Below are 17,137 nucleotides of genomic sequence, written 5' to 3' on the forward strand. Positions count from 1 at the left end.
CTCTGCGGGGAGGGGGCTGCCAGGTGGCTGCTCCTCGCTTTGCAGCGGCTCTGCTGGGTGCTGCTTCGCTTTAGGGGACAGGACGGGGTGGGGGCACCCCAAGGCCGTGCCCAGGGGTGACCTGGCTGGGGACACCCAGCCCTGCCAGCTCCCTCCTGCCCCTCGCCGCCAGCTCTGCTCTCTGCCCACCAACCATTTCCAAAGCAAGCGGGGGAGAGGTGGGGGGCTGCTGGGAGCTGGGGGGGCGCTGCCGGGAGCCGGGGGGACACCCAGGCAGCCGCCCCATCACTGTGCCTGGTCCAGGCCCGGGCGGTGACACGGGGGCTGTGCACCCCACTCTCCCCAAGGCCTGGGCTGTAGAAAACGTCAGGTTGTTTCCCCCCCACCACCACCGTCTCTTTCTACACATCGCGTCAATTTTTTTTTTTTTTTGGTCCCAATCAAGCCATTTTATACAGCAATAAGGGCAGGAGAGGGTGAAGGGTTTATCTGCTGCTCCGCTCACGCGTGCTGCCAGCGCAGGAGCTGAGATGCTGCCCATGGCCCAGCGCAGGCAGGGAGATGCTCTGCGGGGTCAAGGACATCGTCCCCCCACCCCCCCGCTGCGGGGCCAAAATCTGGGGCCAACCCCAAGCTCCGCTGCCCCCAGGAGCGCAGGGCCAGGGCTGGCTCCCCACAGCACCTCCCCGGGCACACGGGTCTCCCCCTCACCCTCCTGGGTGCGCAAGGAGCGGAGGATGCGGGAGAGATTTCTGGGGCGCAGCCAGGGAAATAAAAGGGAGCGCTGGGCTGGGTGGCGCTGGGAAACTGGGGCAACACGAACCCCCGGCAACCCAGCACGACCGGCACTGCGGTTAAACGATGGCGGGAGAAAAGACCCCGGCCCGACTGGGGGGACTGGGGGACCCAAAACACCCACCCCTGCCCGGGCTTGGCACCCCACCAGAGCCCCCAGCTCCCCCCAGGCCTCCCTGCCCGCAGCCCGAGATGAGGCAGAGGCGCAGAGCGCTCTCCCTTCCCACGTTTCATTTTCTTTCTCTGCTCCGGAGGAACACGGAGTTTCTTTTATCCCATTTCCCTCCCGAGAGTGACAGTGCTGGGACCATCCACCCCTGCACCGCTCGGCAGAGGGGAGGGCAGGGTCCCGCTGCCGCCAGGACCCCGCAGTCCAGGGCATTTTTAAACATTTCTCTATACAAATTATTTCTACAAGCGGCCGCCTGTCTGGTATCTCACTCTTCGGGGCAGTTACTGTACAAAGGAGGGAAGAGTTAGGTTGGTTTAGTTGTTTTTTTGTCTTGGTTTGTTTTTTTTTCCTCTCTGTGTTTTATTTCTTTGGAAATTAAAAGAAATGAAGGGGGTTATTTATTTCTTTTTAATTTATTTTGTCATATTTTTGTAAAACCAGCAGAAATGCAATAAAAATATATTTCAACAAGCCTGAAGCGTGGGCTAAATTATTACCCGCGGAGCGCATCTGCTGAGGGGACAAGTCGTGGGTCTCCTGTCGCTGCGGAAGGTGGAAGGGGACGTTGGGGACGTTGGGGACATTGGGGACGCTGTCACCCTTCCACCCAGGGACACAGGACAAGCCCCAGCGGCGCAAAGCGCCCTCAGCAGCCACACGGCGGCTCGCGCGCGTATCGTCAGGTGGAGGAAAAATGAAGAAAGGTGTAATCCTCTAAATTCTGCAAATTTATTATACACAGTATCAAACATGGAATAGTTTAAAAATAAATGCAAAAAAAAAAATCCAATGGCCGTGACATTCGACTAACAGTGTATTTACAGTCACTCCACGAGGGCAGCCCCTCTGCTGACACGCAGCTCGCAGGAAAAACCACCTTCTCCCCGCCCCACAAGACAATTAATTTTTGCAAATTCAAAGGAAAATTCAAGTTGCAGAGACAGGTTGGAAGTAACACAGACTCACAAGCTCGACGTTGAGTTGCAAAAACCAGCCTGGGATGGCCGGAGGGGTTCAAAGCAGCCGCCGCCGACAGAAAGCTCCGAGCTGCGCTCAGAGGCTCAGCCCCGAGGCGCGACCGGCCGAGGACGCGGTGGGTTAACTAAAAATACCCGACAGAGCTCGTTAATGGCACACTCTGCGCTGATTAATAAGAAATGAACGCGGTTGGAAATCGGCACGACTGTAGCAGGACAAGGCGGTGACTCAGCTCTGACCGTCCGTTCCCATTTGGGGCTGGTTTACAGTCAGTGATTAGTCATCCCGCGGCCCCGGGAGCCGGCGGTCAGCGACAAAGCAGACAACTCGTCCTGCTCCCCACCACCTCACGCCGCTGCTCCCCAGCCCCTCGCGCTGCTCAGAAAAGCAGGGGAGAGGATCTGACCCGTTCGACTGTTCACTATCGTGTCTCTCAAAACAAAAAAATAAAAGGCCTGTGGGTGTTTAACAGCAACATCCCAGGGGTTGCAGCGCCGCGAGTCACTGGGACCTGGGGATGTTTAAGGAGCTGGTAGCAATGAGGCAAAGAGAAACGTCGCTGCTAGTCACTAGCCAAAGAAAGTCTGGTTCGGTCACGAAGGCGAGGAAATGAAAAGCAGAGTCGGAGCACAAAGAGCAGGAGTCACCGTCCTCACGGCGCGTGAGGCGGCGGCGAGGCAGCTCCGCTTTCCCACGGGGCTGCGGAGGGGAAGGGGCACGAGAGTGGCCGACGATCAGAGGAAAAACCTCTGCAACCGCAGCGGCAAACGCTGGCCCACACGCGTGCCCGCTCCCCCCCACGCCACCCGGCCATCTGAAAAACATCCTGATTTGAAATCGAGTCAAGTTTTACCAGTGCTGCCCTTCGATCGCGCCAGCTGGATACTCACTTTTGGGTTTTACATCAGCAGAACTTGGAACTCTACCACAAAGGTTAAAACCACACAGACTCCTCGAAAAAGCATTAAGACCGTCAATAAGACTTTTCTTTAATTCCTAGGACAACCCAATTCTAAAATCACACACGTAGGGAGCCTTAGTTCTTCCTATTTGGGGACACACTAGAAAAGTTTTGCCTTTAAAAACAGAATCTCAGTGTTAAGGAGAATGCGAAAGGTGGGATTTCATTCCCTTGTTTCAGTTACAAAGATGTTCTTCCCTGCAGGCCAGGTTTAGCCTTTTCGATATCCATAAGATGTTTTTTTTTCCCAGTAGTTAAAAAAAGATGGGGTTCTAGGAGTCCCATCTCCTCCCTGACACTGACCTCTCAAGATGACACACGTCTTTTACGTAAAACGTAACTCAGCTGCCAGCGCACGCGTTTCAGGACGAGCTCCGCAACCCGATGCTGCGACAGCAAGTCAGTTGGCGTAGGCTGGACGCAACCACTACACCCAGAAGTAGCCCGTCCACCTGGAGAGCCTGCTGACTCAGCCTTTTTAGGGTGCTCACTAGCAGCAAACATCCCAGATCTGCTGTCAGACGAGAGCCCAGGGCCGCACTCTCCGCTCTCAGGGCACGGACGTCGCGAACCAGCGGCAGAGAAACGCGAAAGCGCCGTCAGCGCGGCACGAAGGTCAGTCCCTGCCTCCCCAGAGCCGTGATGCAATAACCCCTTCTGGGCACAGCTGCCAGCACATCCTCTGCACTGCTCCCAAAAATACCCTGAGCTGCTCCCAGGTAAGTGCAACCCTCTCTTCTTTAAAGAAAAGGATTTCCCACTCTCTGTTACACATCAAAAAAAAAAAAAAAAATCTAAGACAAAACCTGACACGGAGAGATCAGCTGGAACCCCTCTGGTCACGGTCAGTGTGTCGCACAATTCCTCTGCTGCTAGGCTGATGTCATTAATCCAGGAAAACAAATCAATTTTCCTACTATAGATACGCAGGTCTTTTAAAAAAAAAATAATAAAACCAAAAAATGAAGCAAGTGGTATACAGACAAGCCAGGAAACGGTAAGTGGTAACAGAGCTGATAGCTGCAGTGTTAGAAAAAATCCAAGACTCCTGCTTAGTCTTTGACCTTAAGGCCAGTGTCAAGGAGCTCACCAAAAACTAAAGCTTTGAAGTTACACCTGCTGTAACTACGGAGTGAAAATGCGAGGATTGATGTCCGGCATGTTCAGAATTTGCCTCACAGGAAAGAGTCCGAACATCGACAACTGAACTGCTGCATAAGGCACACACCAGGGAGGGAAGGAAACCCATTTCCCAGCTGATCCCACTCCAGCCTTCCCCTCACAGGGCTGTCGGTAAAACCCCAACCACCCGCGCGGACGTGGAGTCCACGAACCACTTGGCACGTTTACCAGGAACACAGAAACCAGCGGTCGGGTTAAACGTGTCCTTGGGATTCATCCCAACCCGGCTCAGCAACCAACAGTCGCTGGGACACGCATCCCACACACCCAAACCAGAACACTGCTGGTGCTTCATGTCTTGCCAAGGCTAAGAAAACAAGTTGGTTTTTTTTTTTAAATCAGATCTAACGTATCTAAATGATTCTAAAAGCCTGTCCTCCTACAGTGAAATGCATCTAAACGCACCCTGTTAGCAAAATACATCTAAAAACTTCTGCCCACCTTAAATACGTCTGCGGTGGAGTTTAGACCCACGACTGGGTCCAGGCTGAGCCGCAGCGTGCGGCCGACAGGGAGCTGAGCAGCTCCCGTCCCCCCCTCCCGGTCTGGTTCCCCGTCCTGCCGCTCGCCCTCCTTCGTAGCACAACGTGGTTTCAGGGCTTGTCAAAAAAACCTTTCGCACATGCTTGCAAACTCCCTCAGCTTTGCTACATCTTCCACTGCTTGCCAGCTTTGTACAAAGCCAAACCTTCCAGCCTCGGGTTCTGCTGCATTTTGCCACTTCTCGGTGTTTTCTGCTCGGAAAGGACCCCGGGAAGTCACCTCCGGCCTCCTGCTCAAAGCACGGGTGATGCCGAACGCAGAGCAGGTTGCTCAGGGCATCGTTAGGGTCCTGAAAAACTCCCAAGGCCAGAAGCAGGAAACACCCCGAAAGCTGAACGTGCCACCGTGACCCGCCTGGAGACACTCTGACACACAAACTGACCCAGCGACCTCCAGGAGCGAACCACCAGCACAAACACGCACAGACGCTGCTGCCCGGACAGTGCCCTGTCCCCTCAGCTGGGAAGTCACACACTGTGGGCAAGTCTGGCCTTTCTCTCAACATTTTCCCACCTCTAACTCTTACATCTTTTCTTTTGAACTATTTGTCCCCTAAAAAAGTGATCGTATCAAGAATTAACCTAAACAAAACTGTAGTTTCCCTGCCCATCAGTCACTAGTGTATTTTTACGTTAGAAAAAGGCAGCGCCGAAGTTTTTCATATTCTAAACTCACCCAGCACACACCTGACTGCTCACGCTGGGGACAAGCTCCGGCGCCGTTCAGGGCAGGACAGACGCCTGCCAACAGGACGCTGCGAGGGAAGGGGCTGCTCCTAGACGGACTCATCGTCCCTCGGTGTCAAGAAACACGTTTCTGCTGCTTTGACTTTTGAGAAAAGATGCACTATTCAACTAAAAAAAAACCAACCCAAAATTCTGATCTCTGACAAGTATCGCAAAGTTTTCATTAAAAAACCCAAACCTTTAGTATACATTGGTAACAGAAACGATAAAAATACCACTATGCAGACATATACAAAAACCCCCTGAGGGTCACTAAATCTCAGTCACTTTGTAACAAGAGTTGGAAGTCAGAGGAGCTCAGTATTATACAAACAGTGTGGTCAGCAAAAACCCAGGGTTTGTTTTTTCAAACATTTTGTTGTTGTTGTTTTCAATGCACTAAGGCACCAGGAAGTCACAGTTAGGCAAGTTAAGATCTTCCATGCAACATTCAAACCCGAGACACTTACCACGCGTTAAACAGACGTGACTATAGGGTCGAAGTGCGTAGCCTGAGGAGAGCACTCGAGCCGGGAGCAGCACGGAAAGGGAGCCGGAGGAGGAGGGAGGGAGCGAGCGCTCGCTTCAGATCGACGGGGTGTACAAAGACTCCCTGTGGGTATCAGAAATCCACACTGCTGCTGCACAGCCACCAAGGCGAAAACCACCAGAGACACTTCAAGTCACGTCCCTCTGAGGGGTTGTTTCTCCATCACTTCAGAACTACCTTAAAAAGGCAACTTTCTTTTACCTCCTAAAAATACCTGAAATAGTCCAAAGGCTCCCATAAGCAACAAGATCGTTTTTAAAGACACGGAGGGAACAAAGACGGGGGTTTACAACAGGAAGGAACTGCCAACTCTCTTTAATAGTACATCACTCTGTCTAGCAGAGAAGTCAGCAAAGCTCAAACCTTGCCATATCAATCAAGAATTATACAGCATTTTACAACTTTAAAGCACTGTACAAACATTACTGCAAGGCTGCAGCTCTCAAGCTTTGCTAAACACACAAATTGGTCACACTTTACCACCAGCTGCACGTCCGTTTCCTCTTTTGGTGTCTCACAGCTCTTGAAAGGATTCTTCAGTTTCAGCTTCAGATAATCCTTGCGAGGCCGGATGCTAACGCAGCGTCTTCAGGCAACGTCTTGCACTTTGCACAAAAGCACTTTTTTGACAGCGTAACTCGGGGAGGAGTCCTCTTGCAATCGCCAGTAAATCACACGGAAACCGACGTCTATTTTATCTTCACCAACACAGTTGGCATTTTCATCGACATTCCAGTGATTTGGAGGTTACTGCCATAGCCAAAAGGTAACGTTTTTTGAGGCAGATACAAAGTTCTAAACTACTCAGTGTTAAGTTAAATTCACTCACTGCATCAGAAACTTGGTGCCTAATGTACATTTAAAATTGCAACGTGAGCTGTGCCCTGTTCTTCCTAAGGTTCTGCCTTGCAACACACGGTCGTCAGCGACACTTTACCTCCCTTCACCCCCAAACCTGAACGCGTGGCAGCCCCCGGCTGGACGGGGGGGACACAGAAGCCCTCAAAGTTGGTGAAGGGGGCAGCAGAAACCCTCAAAGCTCATGGCCACTGCAGCCACTCCGAACGAGGCTTATCCAGAATCTCTAGAAAAAAAAACGTTCGTGCAATTTCTTGGTGTTTAGGATTTGTCCACGAGGAGAAAACACAGCTATAAATGCAACAATTTAAACTAACACAGTGTGAAGTCAGCTTCTTACGTTAAAGCAGACAAGACATCATAACTAAACTACACCTTTCCTGACCCCTTCAGGTGACGACGCTCGTTTCCTTTTAGTCTCTGAACCTCTGAATCCACCCGGACGACTTGCAGGTCTCCATTTTGGCTCTTATCAAAGAGTCAGTGAAGGGTTACAGGCAACAGGCACTGAACTGTCACAGTCCAAAAGAGATTGGTCTTCATCAGAGACCATGGAAGCTCACATTTTGATCAACTCCGAGTCCTGGACTCCATTCCAGACGTGCCGAGATCACAGGAAAAGACAACGTACCATTATTCAGAGGCGGCAGTTGGGACAGAGATGCCGAGGCGCTCCCAGCCTCGTCCAGCCAAGCGCTGCCTGCGGGTGCCTCCCCACCTCCACTCCACCAGCTGCTGCTTAAACACGCTGTTGACCAAATACTCAGAACAGGCTAAGAGTATCCTTTTATTCCAGCGGAGAAGTTGCACACATCAGTCCGTTCAAGACCAAGAGACGGTTTAGAATTTAAGAGCAACAAAAGCAACACACCTTTCACTTGAATTCTCCATGACCACTGATGCATGAGATAATGTACGCTGCCCAACGGCCGCGGCCCTCGCAGAGCAGGCCACAAGAACACAACTGATAGATCAGGTTGACAACACGTTTGCTAAGACCAACATAACCCTAAATGACACCCATGAACTTTTTTTTTTTTTTTTTTTTTTTTTTTTAGTGCAGGGCCAGTTTCAGAATACTTGTGAAAAATAGTGAGGTCCCACACTTCTGGCTGGACTGGGCACATCCGAAGAGTTAACCACTTGTAATATGTCAGCAGGTACGCGAATCGGAAAGCCTCTACCACTGGAGGGTTCGGTAATAACCCACGTCTCCTACCCAGGCTCCCACAGCTAGACCTGGTGGATTAGGTAACAGATTCAACAAAACCTGTGAAAGTGACAGTGTATATTTTTAGAAAGGAGGAACTAAGGTTATACTACGTCATTTACTGAATTGTTCCACCACTGCTCCGTAAGTTTTACGGCATAAATAAAAAATGGAGAGAAAAAAAAAAAATAAATACATTGGCTCCTATGAAGTCAGAAGTGGTTTGGGCTGTGTAGTGGAGGGGTGAGAGATGGGGGCAAGGGGCAAAATTTACACACTTTGAGACAAAACAGGAAGCGCCTGCAAAGTAGTAGAGGAGGAAGCCAAGAGTTTAAGTGTCCTCGTTCATATCCTGGCTGTCTGTCCGAGCGATTTTCCGTGGCGGCGCCGAATTCTCACCTTCTATTTCCACTTGCTCTTGATCTCTCTTCTTTGCTGCATTCTGTTGGGACAGAGAAACCCACAGTGAAACTCTCCAAAGCCTTAGTGGAAGAGAGTATCAGTAGAACAAGTTTTTATTTGTACAAGTTTTTGGATGCAAAGACGTAACTAACACACTGGAACAAACACTGCAAAGGATTTTGCCCAAAGCCGAAAGCTGCTCCTTCTAGATTGTTCTTCAAATTTGAGGGTGGGACTAAACCACCACTGATCTCAGCACCTTTTATTTATAGATCTCAAATATTGCATAAACATGAGTAAGAGCCTCTTTCCCACTGCTCTGAGTCAGTCCCTGAACTTATCAAAATCTCCCAAAGCCTTCTGTCACATACAAATACTTTTTTTTCGGCTTCAAGGTTCCTTACAGTTTTACCCCTCTCCACGTTCTTGCGCAACCTCTGCTCTGCCCATGACTCACTCACAGCTTCGACATCTCCCCTCCCGAGTCACCGCCTTGCTCCCAGTACTCCCAACCCAGCTATCCCAGTCTCAAACGCCAGCCAGAGCACGCTCATTTTTGTTATACTCCTCATCTGAGAGCTCAGATTTTGTACCCAAGGTACTTACACAGCCTCCTTAGGGCACTCACACTCTGCACAAGCTCATCTGTCTTCTCCTAACAGTCCTGGGAGGCGAGAGCAGCTTTACCCCAGCTGTAAAGTAGATGCTGAGGCACAGAGGGACCAATTTGCCACGGTCACAAAGGAAAACGGCAGTAACTGGGAGATGTAACTGCAGACTCCCAAGCTCTAGACTAAACATTGAGTTAATGTCCCTCACATTGAAAGCGAAGAAAAATTTGGGGTTTTTTTAAAGTATTGTGCAGAGACAGAGCCTCCTTGCACTGTCTTTTTATTAATCATCAGTATTTTGACTGTGATAAATATTCAGCTCATTTAGCCCAAGTCAGCAAATCAAGACAAAATGTTAATATTAAGAAAACACAACCATACCTTTTTGTCCCACTGCTGATGTAGATAACGCAAAAGTATATTTGTCTTTTCTGTTACTATAACTGCCAAAAAAAAAAAAAAAGAAACATACTGAGGTCATTTTAAAGATGACTCTTAAACTGGTGCAGTAATCGCCACGTTCCTTCACATACCAAGCACGGTCCCTTTTAATGAAAGGACAGTATGCAGGAACAATAAAGATAGAGGAAAAGCACAAAAAAACCCAACTAGACACACACTGCTAATCACTGCGGCGACAGTTCAATAACATCACCATATCTGAAGTTTAAAATGAGGGAGATCACGCGTACACCGGATTTTTAATATTAGAACAGGATAAAGTTTTTAAAAAACTCAAACTTTAGGAGGACAGACTCACTTTGTTCAGATGGATATTCTCTCGTGGGAAGATATACCGATGGTCTTCTATTCTGTAGGAGAATTAGAACACTTACAGAACAAAGACAGCAAAAAGGTGATTTTTAACCCAAGCACAGCCAAACTAACCAAAAGGCCCCTCTAACACAGGCTACAAATGCCTGGTGGTGTTCTGCCCTGTTACATGACACTGTGCAGCTATCATTTTTTAAAACAGACATATAAATAAGGAGGTCCATTTTTTGCATGTTTTTCAGGACATGAGACTACTATTAAAGAATGTATATAGAAAGGAAGCACCACAGATGTGGTTTGGCTGATGCGAGGACACATTCCTCACCAAAGCAGGCAGGAAGTTTTCCTTGCCAATCTCAACTCATGAACTATCAGCTGTGATCACACACGTTTTTTAAGAAACAAAATACTCATTTCAAGTTTATTTCGCTCCAGCATCCTTTGAGCCGTGCAAGAAAACCTTCCCCCAAAGCACCAGGATGTGGCAATACTTACTGATGCTTTACATACAGAATCCGCATGGAATCTGCTGAAGTTGCTTTTGTTGTAGACGGGTAATCCTTTCAAAAAATCTGCCTAAAAAGACACAGAATACAAACAAAGAAGTAGGTGAGGAAAGTGAGTGATATTCGGGCTGTTCGCTTTGTGCTGATTCTCGAAGGAGTCGCTCGGGTCGTTAAGATAAATAACTGCAGGGACTGAAGGATGCTGCCAGGCCCCGGATACCGACACATGCCCCGAACTGGTTTTGTGAAGTAAGCCAGCCCCCAGCTTCTGCATTAGGCTCATTATACCCTCAAAGTTCACTAATTCAGTTAGGAAGCTGCTAATGAAATATCTTTTGGCATATAGATGATTAAAAAGAGGTACGTGTGCGAGTGGGTGAGCTCTGACAGGAGGAAGATCCGCACCAGACACCAGCCCCGCTGAGGAGCGGGCCGGAATCACAGCAACTCCCCAGCGCAAACCACGACATCACGCCCGGAGCTCTGCCACGGCTATGCTGACGTCTGAAGTCCTTGAATACAACACCGTATCAAACCAGTTGCTCTTTAGCTTTCCCAGTTAACATTCTTTGTCATAGATCAAGGCTGGTTCCGCAGAGCAAGCCTGCGTGGCCTCAAAAGCCCAGTCCTTATCACTCGCTTATCAGCCTGGCCCAACTTTTTTTTTTTTTTTTCCCCCCCTTCTTTTGAAGGCTCACATCCCTACACACATCAAGGCTACTGGTACATCAAAAAAAATAATCCCAAGGCTTGCTGGAAGCAGTTAGATCACCACTCACAACAAAACTGTTTGTTGGTATCACAGGCCAGCAAAGCTATTTGCTAAACAGCCGTGGGAACCCTGCAGAGCCCTCTCAGTTTAATTAAGCCGCAGCAGCATGAAACAGGAATTTCCTTCTCCAAAGTGAAAAAAGGAGGGTGGGAAGAGAATATGACAGGGTCAGGAGAAAACAGAGCTTAAAAGCATGTTGGAGCCCCTCTACTCACAGCAGAGACAAAGGAAGATGCCCAGCAATGTCTTTAAAGTATAGAGAAGATGGGTAACAAATGTAAGACGTACGTGTGCGATGAGCAGCGGAGAGAGAGTCCCCGGGTTGTCCCTTCTAAATCATCAGACCAGCTACCTGTATCGTAACGCTACTCGCTTAACGATTCAAAGCCTCTTAAACTGAACACTAAAGGGTTCTACTCCAGGCCATACATCACCTCCTTTATAAGCAATTTTAAAAGGACAGTAAAGCAGGAGACGAGAAGTTATTTAATTTCAGTGTTAGAAGCAACAAATAAATGGCCACTACTGCTACAAAAGTTGGAAGACGTTGTTTTCATTTAAATAGAAGCCATTATTTTTATTTACACTGCTTCTTTAATTCAAAACAAAGAGCTACAATTAGCCAAACCAGAAAATATTATTCATACTTTTGTTCTTAAGAACTCTACTGACATTCTAGTTTCCACATTCAACCCTTCCCATCAGCCTGCTTTTAGAAATGATCTTGTTAAAATACCGGCCTTGGGTTCAAACAGCGAACTGCAAGGTTCTCTTGCCTGTCTTAACCCCCACGGGCCCAACGCCATTTCCCTGCGCCCTCCCTGCCTTCGGCCGCCAGTTCTCCAGGACAGAGTCCACCGCCCGCCCCACGGCTGAGCTCAGGCCTCACGGCAGGATCTCACGGCTCTGCTGTACCAGAAGCGCCGGGCCCGCCTTCACCACTTCCCGTGGCTGCCCCGATGGATTTCTCTGTTGATCCGTTCTCACCAACTTCCGCCGTCGGCACCGATTAGCAAACTAATTATATTACTCTGTTTCGAAGGATTGAGGATCTTTAAAAAGATCCTGTTACATTTCAAAGCATCTCACCTTCCTGTTGCATTAAATTTGCAGGCTTTTTATGACAAAGCAACCTGCTCCGCTACACCAGCCCAATCCAGAAAGACACAGACATGTCCTTGATTTCTTTTATTGCAGCAAAAGCCTGACAACTACTTGGTTTTATTACCACTTACAAGAATGGAAAATAACTGCTCTCATTTAGGAGCACACAACTTCAAGTACCTCTTCAATAAGCTACAGCTCACCCCAAGCTCCTCACGCTAGACTATTCCCTACCTTCCAGCCAGGGATGTGGCCTAGCAAAGCCCATGTTTCCCTGGAAAGAGGCTGGACAAGAGGGATCACAGCTCTCACCAGGGATTCCGCGGTCTTTTAACGCACTTTTACAGCTGAGTTACATCCAGTAAATTGCAAAAATACTGTTAAAACTACCCGTCAAAACGCAATTTAAACAGTGAACATGGTTTTTTCCCCGCCCTCTACAACATAAACAACTGAAGCAGGATGTGTACCAGCTAAGTGCAGACTCACAAGCAGGAAGGTTACTACGCTCAGACAACACCTGGAGAGCTCAGCTCTAACAGCCACCAGCGTCCCTGGCTCTTGGCCACCACCCTTCCTTTTCTCAGGCCAGCAGTCGCTTGGGCCGACCAGCTCCAGCCCCGCCAGCAGCGCCCACTGCTCAGCCCTAACTTAGCTAGAGCAGAAAAACAGGGACACTAAAACAAGCCGAGCACGTGAGACGGGACATTTCTCCAACCTCCAGCCAGCGGGTTAAACGCTCATCACCAGTTCAACTGAAAAGTCTGGTTGTCCGTGACACGGACCATCCCTCCGATAACGATAACCCTGCTGCGTACAGGCACATTTCAGCGGACATCTGCTGATATCAAAAAGGCCCCCTGGGAGGAACTGCCTGGAGTCACATTCCTGGATATTCAGAATTAGACAATACTCCAAGTGCAATGATCCTTATCTGCCCCAAGGGCAGCAGGTAAATAAGCCCCAGTAGGTCGGTGCCGTGTTTACACACCTATCGCACAAGGCGCACGGAGTCATACCTCCGGTATAATGTCACATAAGGAAACGTTCCCCCTGCGTGCCTTCTGCCACTCTTTAACCAAAGAAAGCACACCCCGGCCAAGCTACCGAAGCTGATGGAACGTCCTGCGTGGAAGGGAAAAACCAGCACCCAAACCGAGCAGATGCCTCATTTCCTCTGGGGAAAGGCAAACCCAAAAAACCAACCAAACAAGCACGATTATGCAACCTCAGAAGACAACACTGGTTCCTTCTACGCTTTGGGAAGTGAGGTAGAGATAAGATGTATCTACTGTGTCTATCAACAAGGGTGCTCAGCTCCCTAGGAAGACAAGCGTCCTCATCTAAAAGCACAAAGGTGAAAAAAAAACAAACATATATACGTGCCCCATTCCCAGCTTTTGAAAGGAACTGCAGTAACAACGCTCAGAAAGATGAGGCCCAGCACACAGATGCTGAAAGCAGGGCTCTGTCCCAGCGTGATGCACACACACGTGGACGTGGGTTACAGGAAAACCACTAACACAGCCTTGGGAACGGCCTCGGTACGCCTGTACATGGAAACCACTGGGACACCACTGGTTTTCCCCTAGTTACTCAGCTTGTGGAGGGGCAGAAGGAAAACCCTCTTTCTTCAAAAATTGTTACGCTGGTACAAAGGGAGGGAAGGAGGCTGGAAGCCTCTTGGCTCTGACAGCCGCTGCTGAAGGCTCAGGCACCACACCAAGTGTCTGGTGCTGCTCAGATGGCACAAAAAGGATTGAACGACCCCCACACACCCCCGGCCCCCTTAGTGCACATCAGCCCTGGGGTTGGGGGAGCACCCCACACCTCGGAGGTGCTCCGATTTCCCCCTTCTGCCCCCCCCACTGGTGGAGCCCTGCACCCTGGGAACGCCCCCACTGCTCTCAGCCCCCCCATCCCTGAGGGTGAGGAAAACCCCACACCCCGGGGGAGCCCTCACCCTGCAGCCGTGGTGGGGAATACCCTGTACCCAGAAGTATCACAGCCCCCCCTAAATACTGTAACGGGGGAACCCCCCAGCCTGGCGTCCCCCACCCCAAGAGAAGGGGTGCAACTCCAGCTCAGCGTGTCCCTACTTTCCTTACCCTCCCGCCCCTGGGGTGGGGAGCCCCGCCATCTTGGGGTGCTACAGCCCTCCACCCCTTGGGGTGCGGGACAACCCCGGCGCGGGGCGTAGGGGCCCCCCCGCAACTGCCGTCGCTAGGGACGCGCAACACCCCCGGGCCCCCGCACCCCCCCGACTCAGAGGGCGGGGCAGCACCCACCTCGGGGTGCCCAGCCCTCGGCCAGGGCCCCCGCTACCCCACCGCCCTCCCGCCTCCGCCGAGGCCTCGGGCAGGGACGCCGGAGGGTGCGGGCCCTGCAGGGCCGGAGGCGGCCGCGGGCCCCCCCACACACTCCGTGGGCTGGGTGGGGCAGCGGAGCGCGGCCGGCGGAGCAGCGGCGGCGGGGGGCCCACGGGCCGCGCTCCCCTCGCGGCCCCGGGCCGGGGGCGCCGCCATTTCGGGCGGGGGGCGCGAGGTACCTACCATCTTCGCCGCCACCAGCCGTGAGGAACCACCCCTCCCCCGCCAGCGCCGCGCCTCAACCCACCCACTACCTCCACCGCCCGCCCCGCGCCTTTCCATTGGCCCTCGGCACGCCGCTCTCGTCTTCTATTGGGCGCCGCGCCCATCACTCAGCGCGGCGCTGGGGAGCATGGGGTTAGGTTGAGGCAGGAAATGCCCGCTCGGAAGGCCCCAGGGGGGCCGGGGGTTGGGGGGGGCGAAGACCCGGATGTAGCGCCGGCCGCGGGGCATGCTGGGAGCTGTAGTCCGTGCCTCGATGACCCTTGGCCCTCATTAGTGAATGCGCCGCTCATTACGGCAGGAGCGAGGCAGTTAATTAGCAGCGCTGGGACAACAGGGGCCGGGAGATAGAAATTCCTCCCCTGCACCCCCAGCCCAGAGCTGCAGCCAAGACCCAGGTCCCCGACATCCTCAGGGGGATGGAATCACAGAATCCCAGAATCATCTGGGTTGGAAAAGCCCTTGAAGCTCCTCCAGTCCAACCATGAACCTCACCCTGACCGTTCCCAACTCCACCAGATCCCTCAGCGCTGGGTCAACCCGACTCTTCACCCCCTCCAGGGATGGGGACTCCCCCCCTGCCCTGGGCAGCCCATTCCAACGCCCAACAGCCCCTTCTGCAAAGAAATCCTTCCTAAGAGCCAGTCTGACCCTGCCCTGGCGCAGCTTGAGCCCATTCCCTCTTGTCCTGGCGCTGGGTCCTTGGCTCAAGAGACTCCTCCCCCCTCTCTGCACCCTCCTTTCAGGGAGTTGCAGAGGGCCATGAGGTCTCCCCTCAGCCTCCTCTTCTCCAGACTAAACCCCCCCAGTTCCCTCAGCCGCTCCCCATCAGACCTGTGCTCCAGACCCTGCACCAGCTCCGTTGCCCTTCTCTGGACACGCTCGAGTCATTCAATGGCCTTTTTGGAGTGAGGGGCCCAAAACTGAACTCACTCATCGAGGGGCGGCCTCAGCAGTGCCGAGTCCAGGTGTAAGATCCCTTCCCTGTCCCTGCTGGCCACGCTAGTGCTGATACAAGCCAGGATGCCATTGGCCTTCTTGGATGGAGGAGCGGAGCAGGCAGAGGCGCCACTGACGGGGCCGGTGGAAACTAAACCCACAGTTCCCTCCACCCTCAGCCCTAATTCCAGTCTCGTGCCACCCTTCCGCGGGCTCCCCAGCAGCTGCAGCCCCGTGAACGAGCCAGCTCTCCTCCCCCTGTTAAGTTTCACACAGGAAGCTCAAGGCGAGGTGCCGGGCTTTAATTACAGCTCATGTTTTCACAAGTTTATCTTTGAATCACACACGCAAAGTGGCAATAATTTTACAATTTAAAGAGCAGCCATTAAACAAAGCCTTCAGGAGGCCGCCCTCAAGCCACTGCAATTCCTCACATGCTCCTAACACTGTGCTCAGCACAGTCTCCCTCAGCACGGATGCTCAGGCTGGGTCGCTCCAAAGCCGCAGCAGCTCTAAGGGCTCAATTTGGGCTCGCCCGACAGAAAACCGACCTCGCAGGCAGAGCCCTCAGTGGCTCAGAGACTTCCTGCCCTTCAACATCCGCCGGAGGATGACCTCGATGCCGGCCGGCGTGCTGATGCGCTTGATCCAGCCATGGGTCCGTTTGCGCTTGCGATTGTTCGGCTGATACTCGTTTCCACGCGCTTTTGTGCGGATCTGCTGGTGGTTCCAGCAGGACACCGGGCCGGGGCAGGCACCCGCAGGCTTGAAGGCAAAATGGCTTCTGAGACGCAGCTCCAGGGAACTTGAGAGGACAGAAGCTGTTCGGAGCTGGAAAGGCCAGGCTGTAGCTTGCTGCATTAGAAAAAATCTTTACGAAAAAAGAAAAAAAAAAACAAGAGAGGTGAGAAAAAAGAGGCTGGCGCTGCCACTGACAGGAAAATAAAGGGCTTTTCTGCAGCCATGAGGGACGAGGCCGACCCTGCCGCGTCTCTCCCCCAGCCCGGGGCCCGCTCGCCCCCCCGCTGCCCCGCCCGGGGGTAACACCACACCCCGCCCGCCCTCAGCCCTCCCCGAGCAGGCGGTGTCCGCCGTTACCTGCCGCCAACAGCCCGCGGCCAGAGGCGGCCCAGCGCCGCCATCGCCCTCGGCCCGCCCTGACAACACCGTCCTCCCAACAACGCCGCTCCCTATTGGCTCTCTCCGCCCGGCCAATCACGGCCGGCGGAGAATGCGCATGCGCGTTTGGCGGGAGCGGGCCGCAAGGGCCGATGGGTCTTGTAGTCCTGTGGAATGGCCGGGGCCTGTTACCATGGCGACGGCCGCGGGGCACGGCCTGGGCCCCCCGGGCTTGCAAAGCGCCGAGGCCTCCTGCAACGGCGGGGGGTCTCGTCCCTGTCACAAACCGCTAACGGAGCAAAAGCCGCCTCTAAAGGCTGATTTATTCCACACCAGGGTGGTTCT

At 52.2% G+C, this 17,137-nt stretch overlaps 2 protein-coding genes across 2 annotated transcripts; both read right to left on the reverse strand.

Moving 5' to 3' along the window:
• Positions 1-1,677: 1,677 nt before the first annotated feature.
• On the reverse strand, positions 1,678-14,753 carry DDA1 (DET1 and DDB1 associated 1). The gene is made up of 5 exons (XM_074851863.1): positions 14,696-14,753; positions 10,257-10,337; positions 9,748-9,799; positions 9,369-9,430; positions 1,678-8,416 (listed from the first exon to the last, which is right to left on the reverse strand). Exons 1-5 carry the CDS (start codon positions 14,696-14,698, stop codon positions 8,306-8,308), a joined length of 309 nt encoding a protein of 102 aa, XP_074707964.1. The 5' UTR covers positions 14,699-14,753; the 3' UTR covers positions 1,678-8,305.
• Positions 14,754-15,954: 1,201 nt separating this feature from the next.
• Positions 15,955-16,860, reverse strand: MRPL34 (mitochondrial ribosomal protein L34). The gene is made up of 2 exons (XM_074851862.1): positions 16,772-16,860; positions 15,955-16,544 (listed from the first exon to the last, which is right to left on the reverse strand). Exons 1-2 carry the CDS (start codon positions 16,813-16,815, stop codon positions 16,241-16,243), a joined length of 348 nt encoding a protein of 115 aa, XP_074707963.1. The 5' UTR covers positions 16,816-16,860; the 3' UTR covers positions 15,955-16,240.
• Between the last annotated feature and the right edge of the window lie 277 nt (positions 16,861-17,137).

The sequence above is a fragment of the Strix uralensis genome, chromosome 27 (genome assembly GCF_047716275.1).
Source record: "Strix uralensis isolate ZFMK-TIS-50842 chromosome 27, bStrUra1, whole genome shotgun sequence".
In the NCBI taxonomy this organism is placed as follows: domain Eukaryota; kingdom Metazoa; phylum Chordata; class Aves; order Strigiformes; family Strigidae; genus Strix; species Strix uralensis.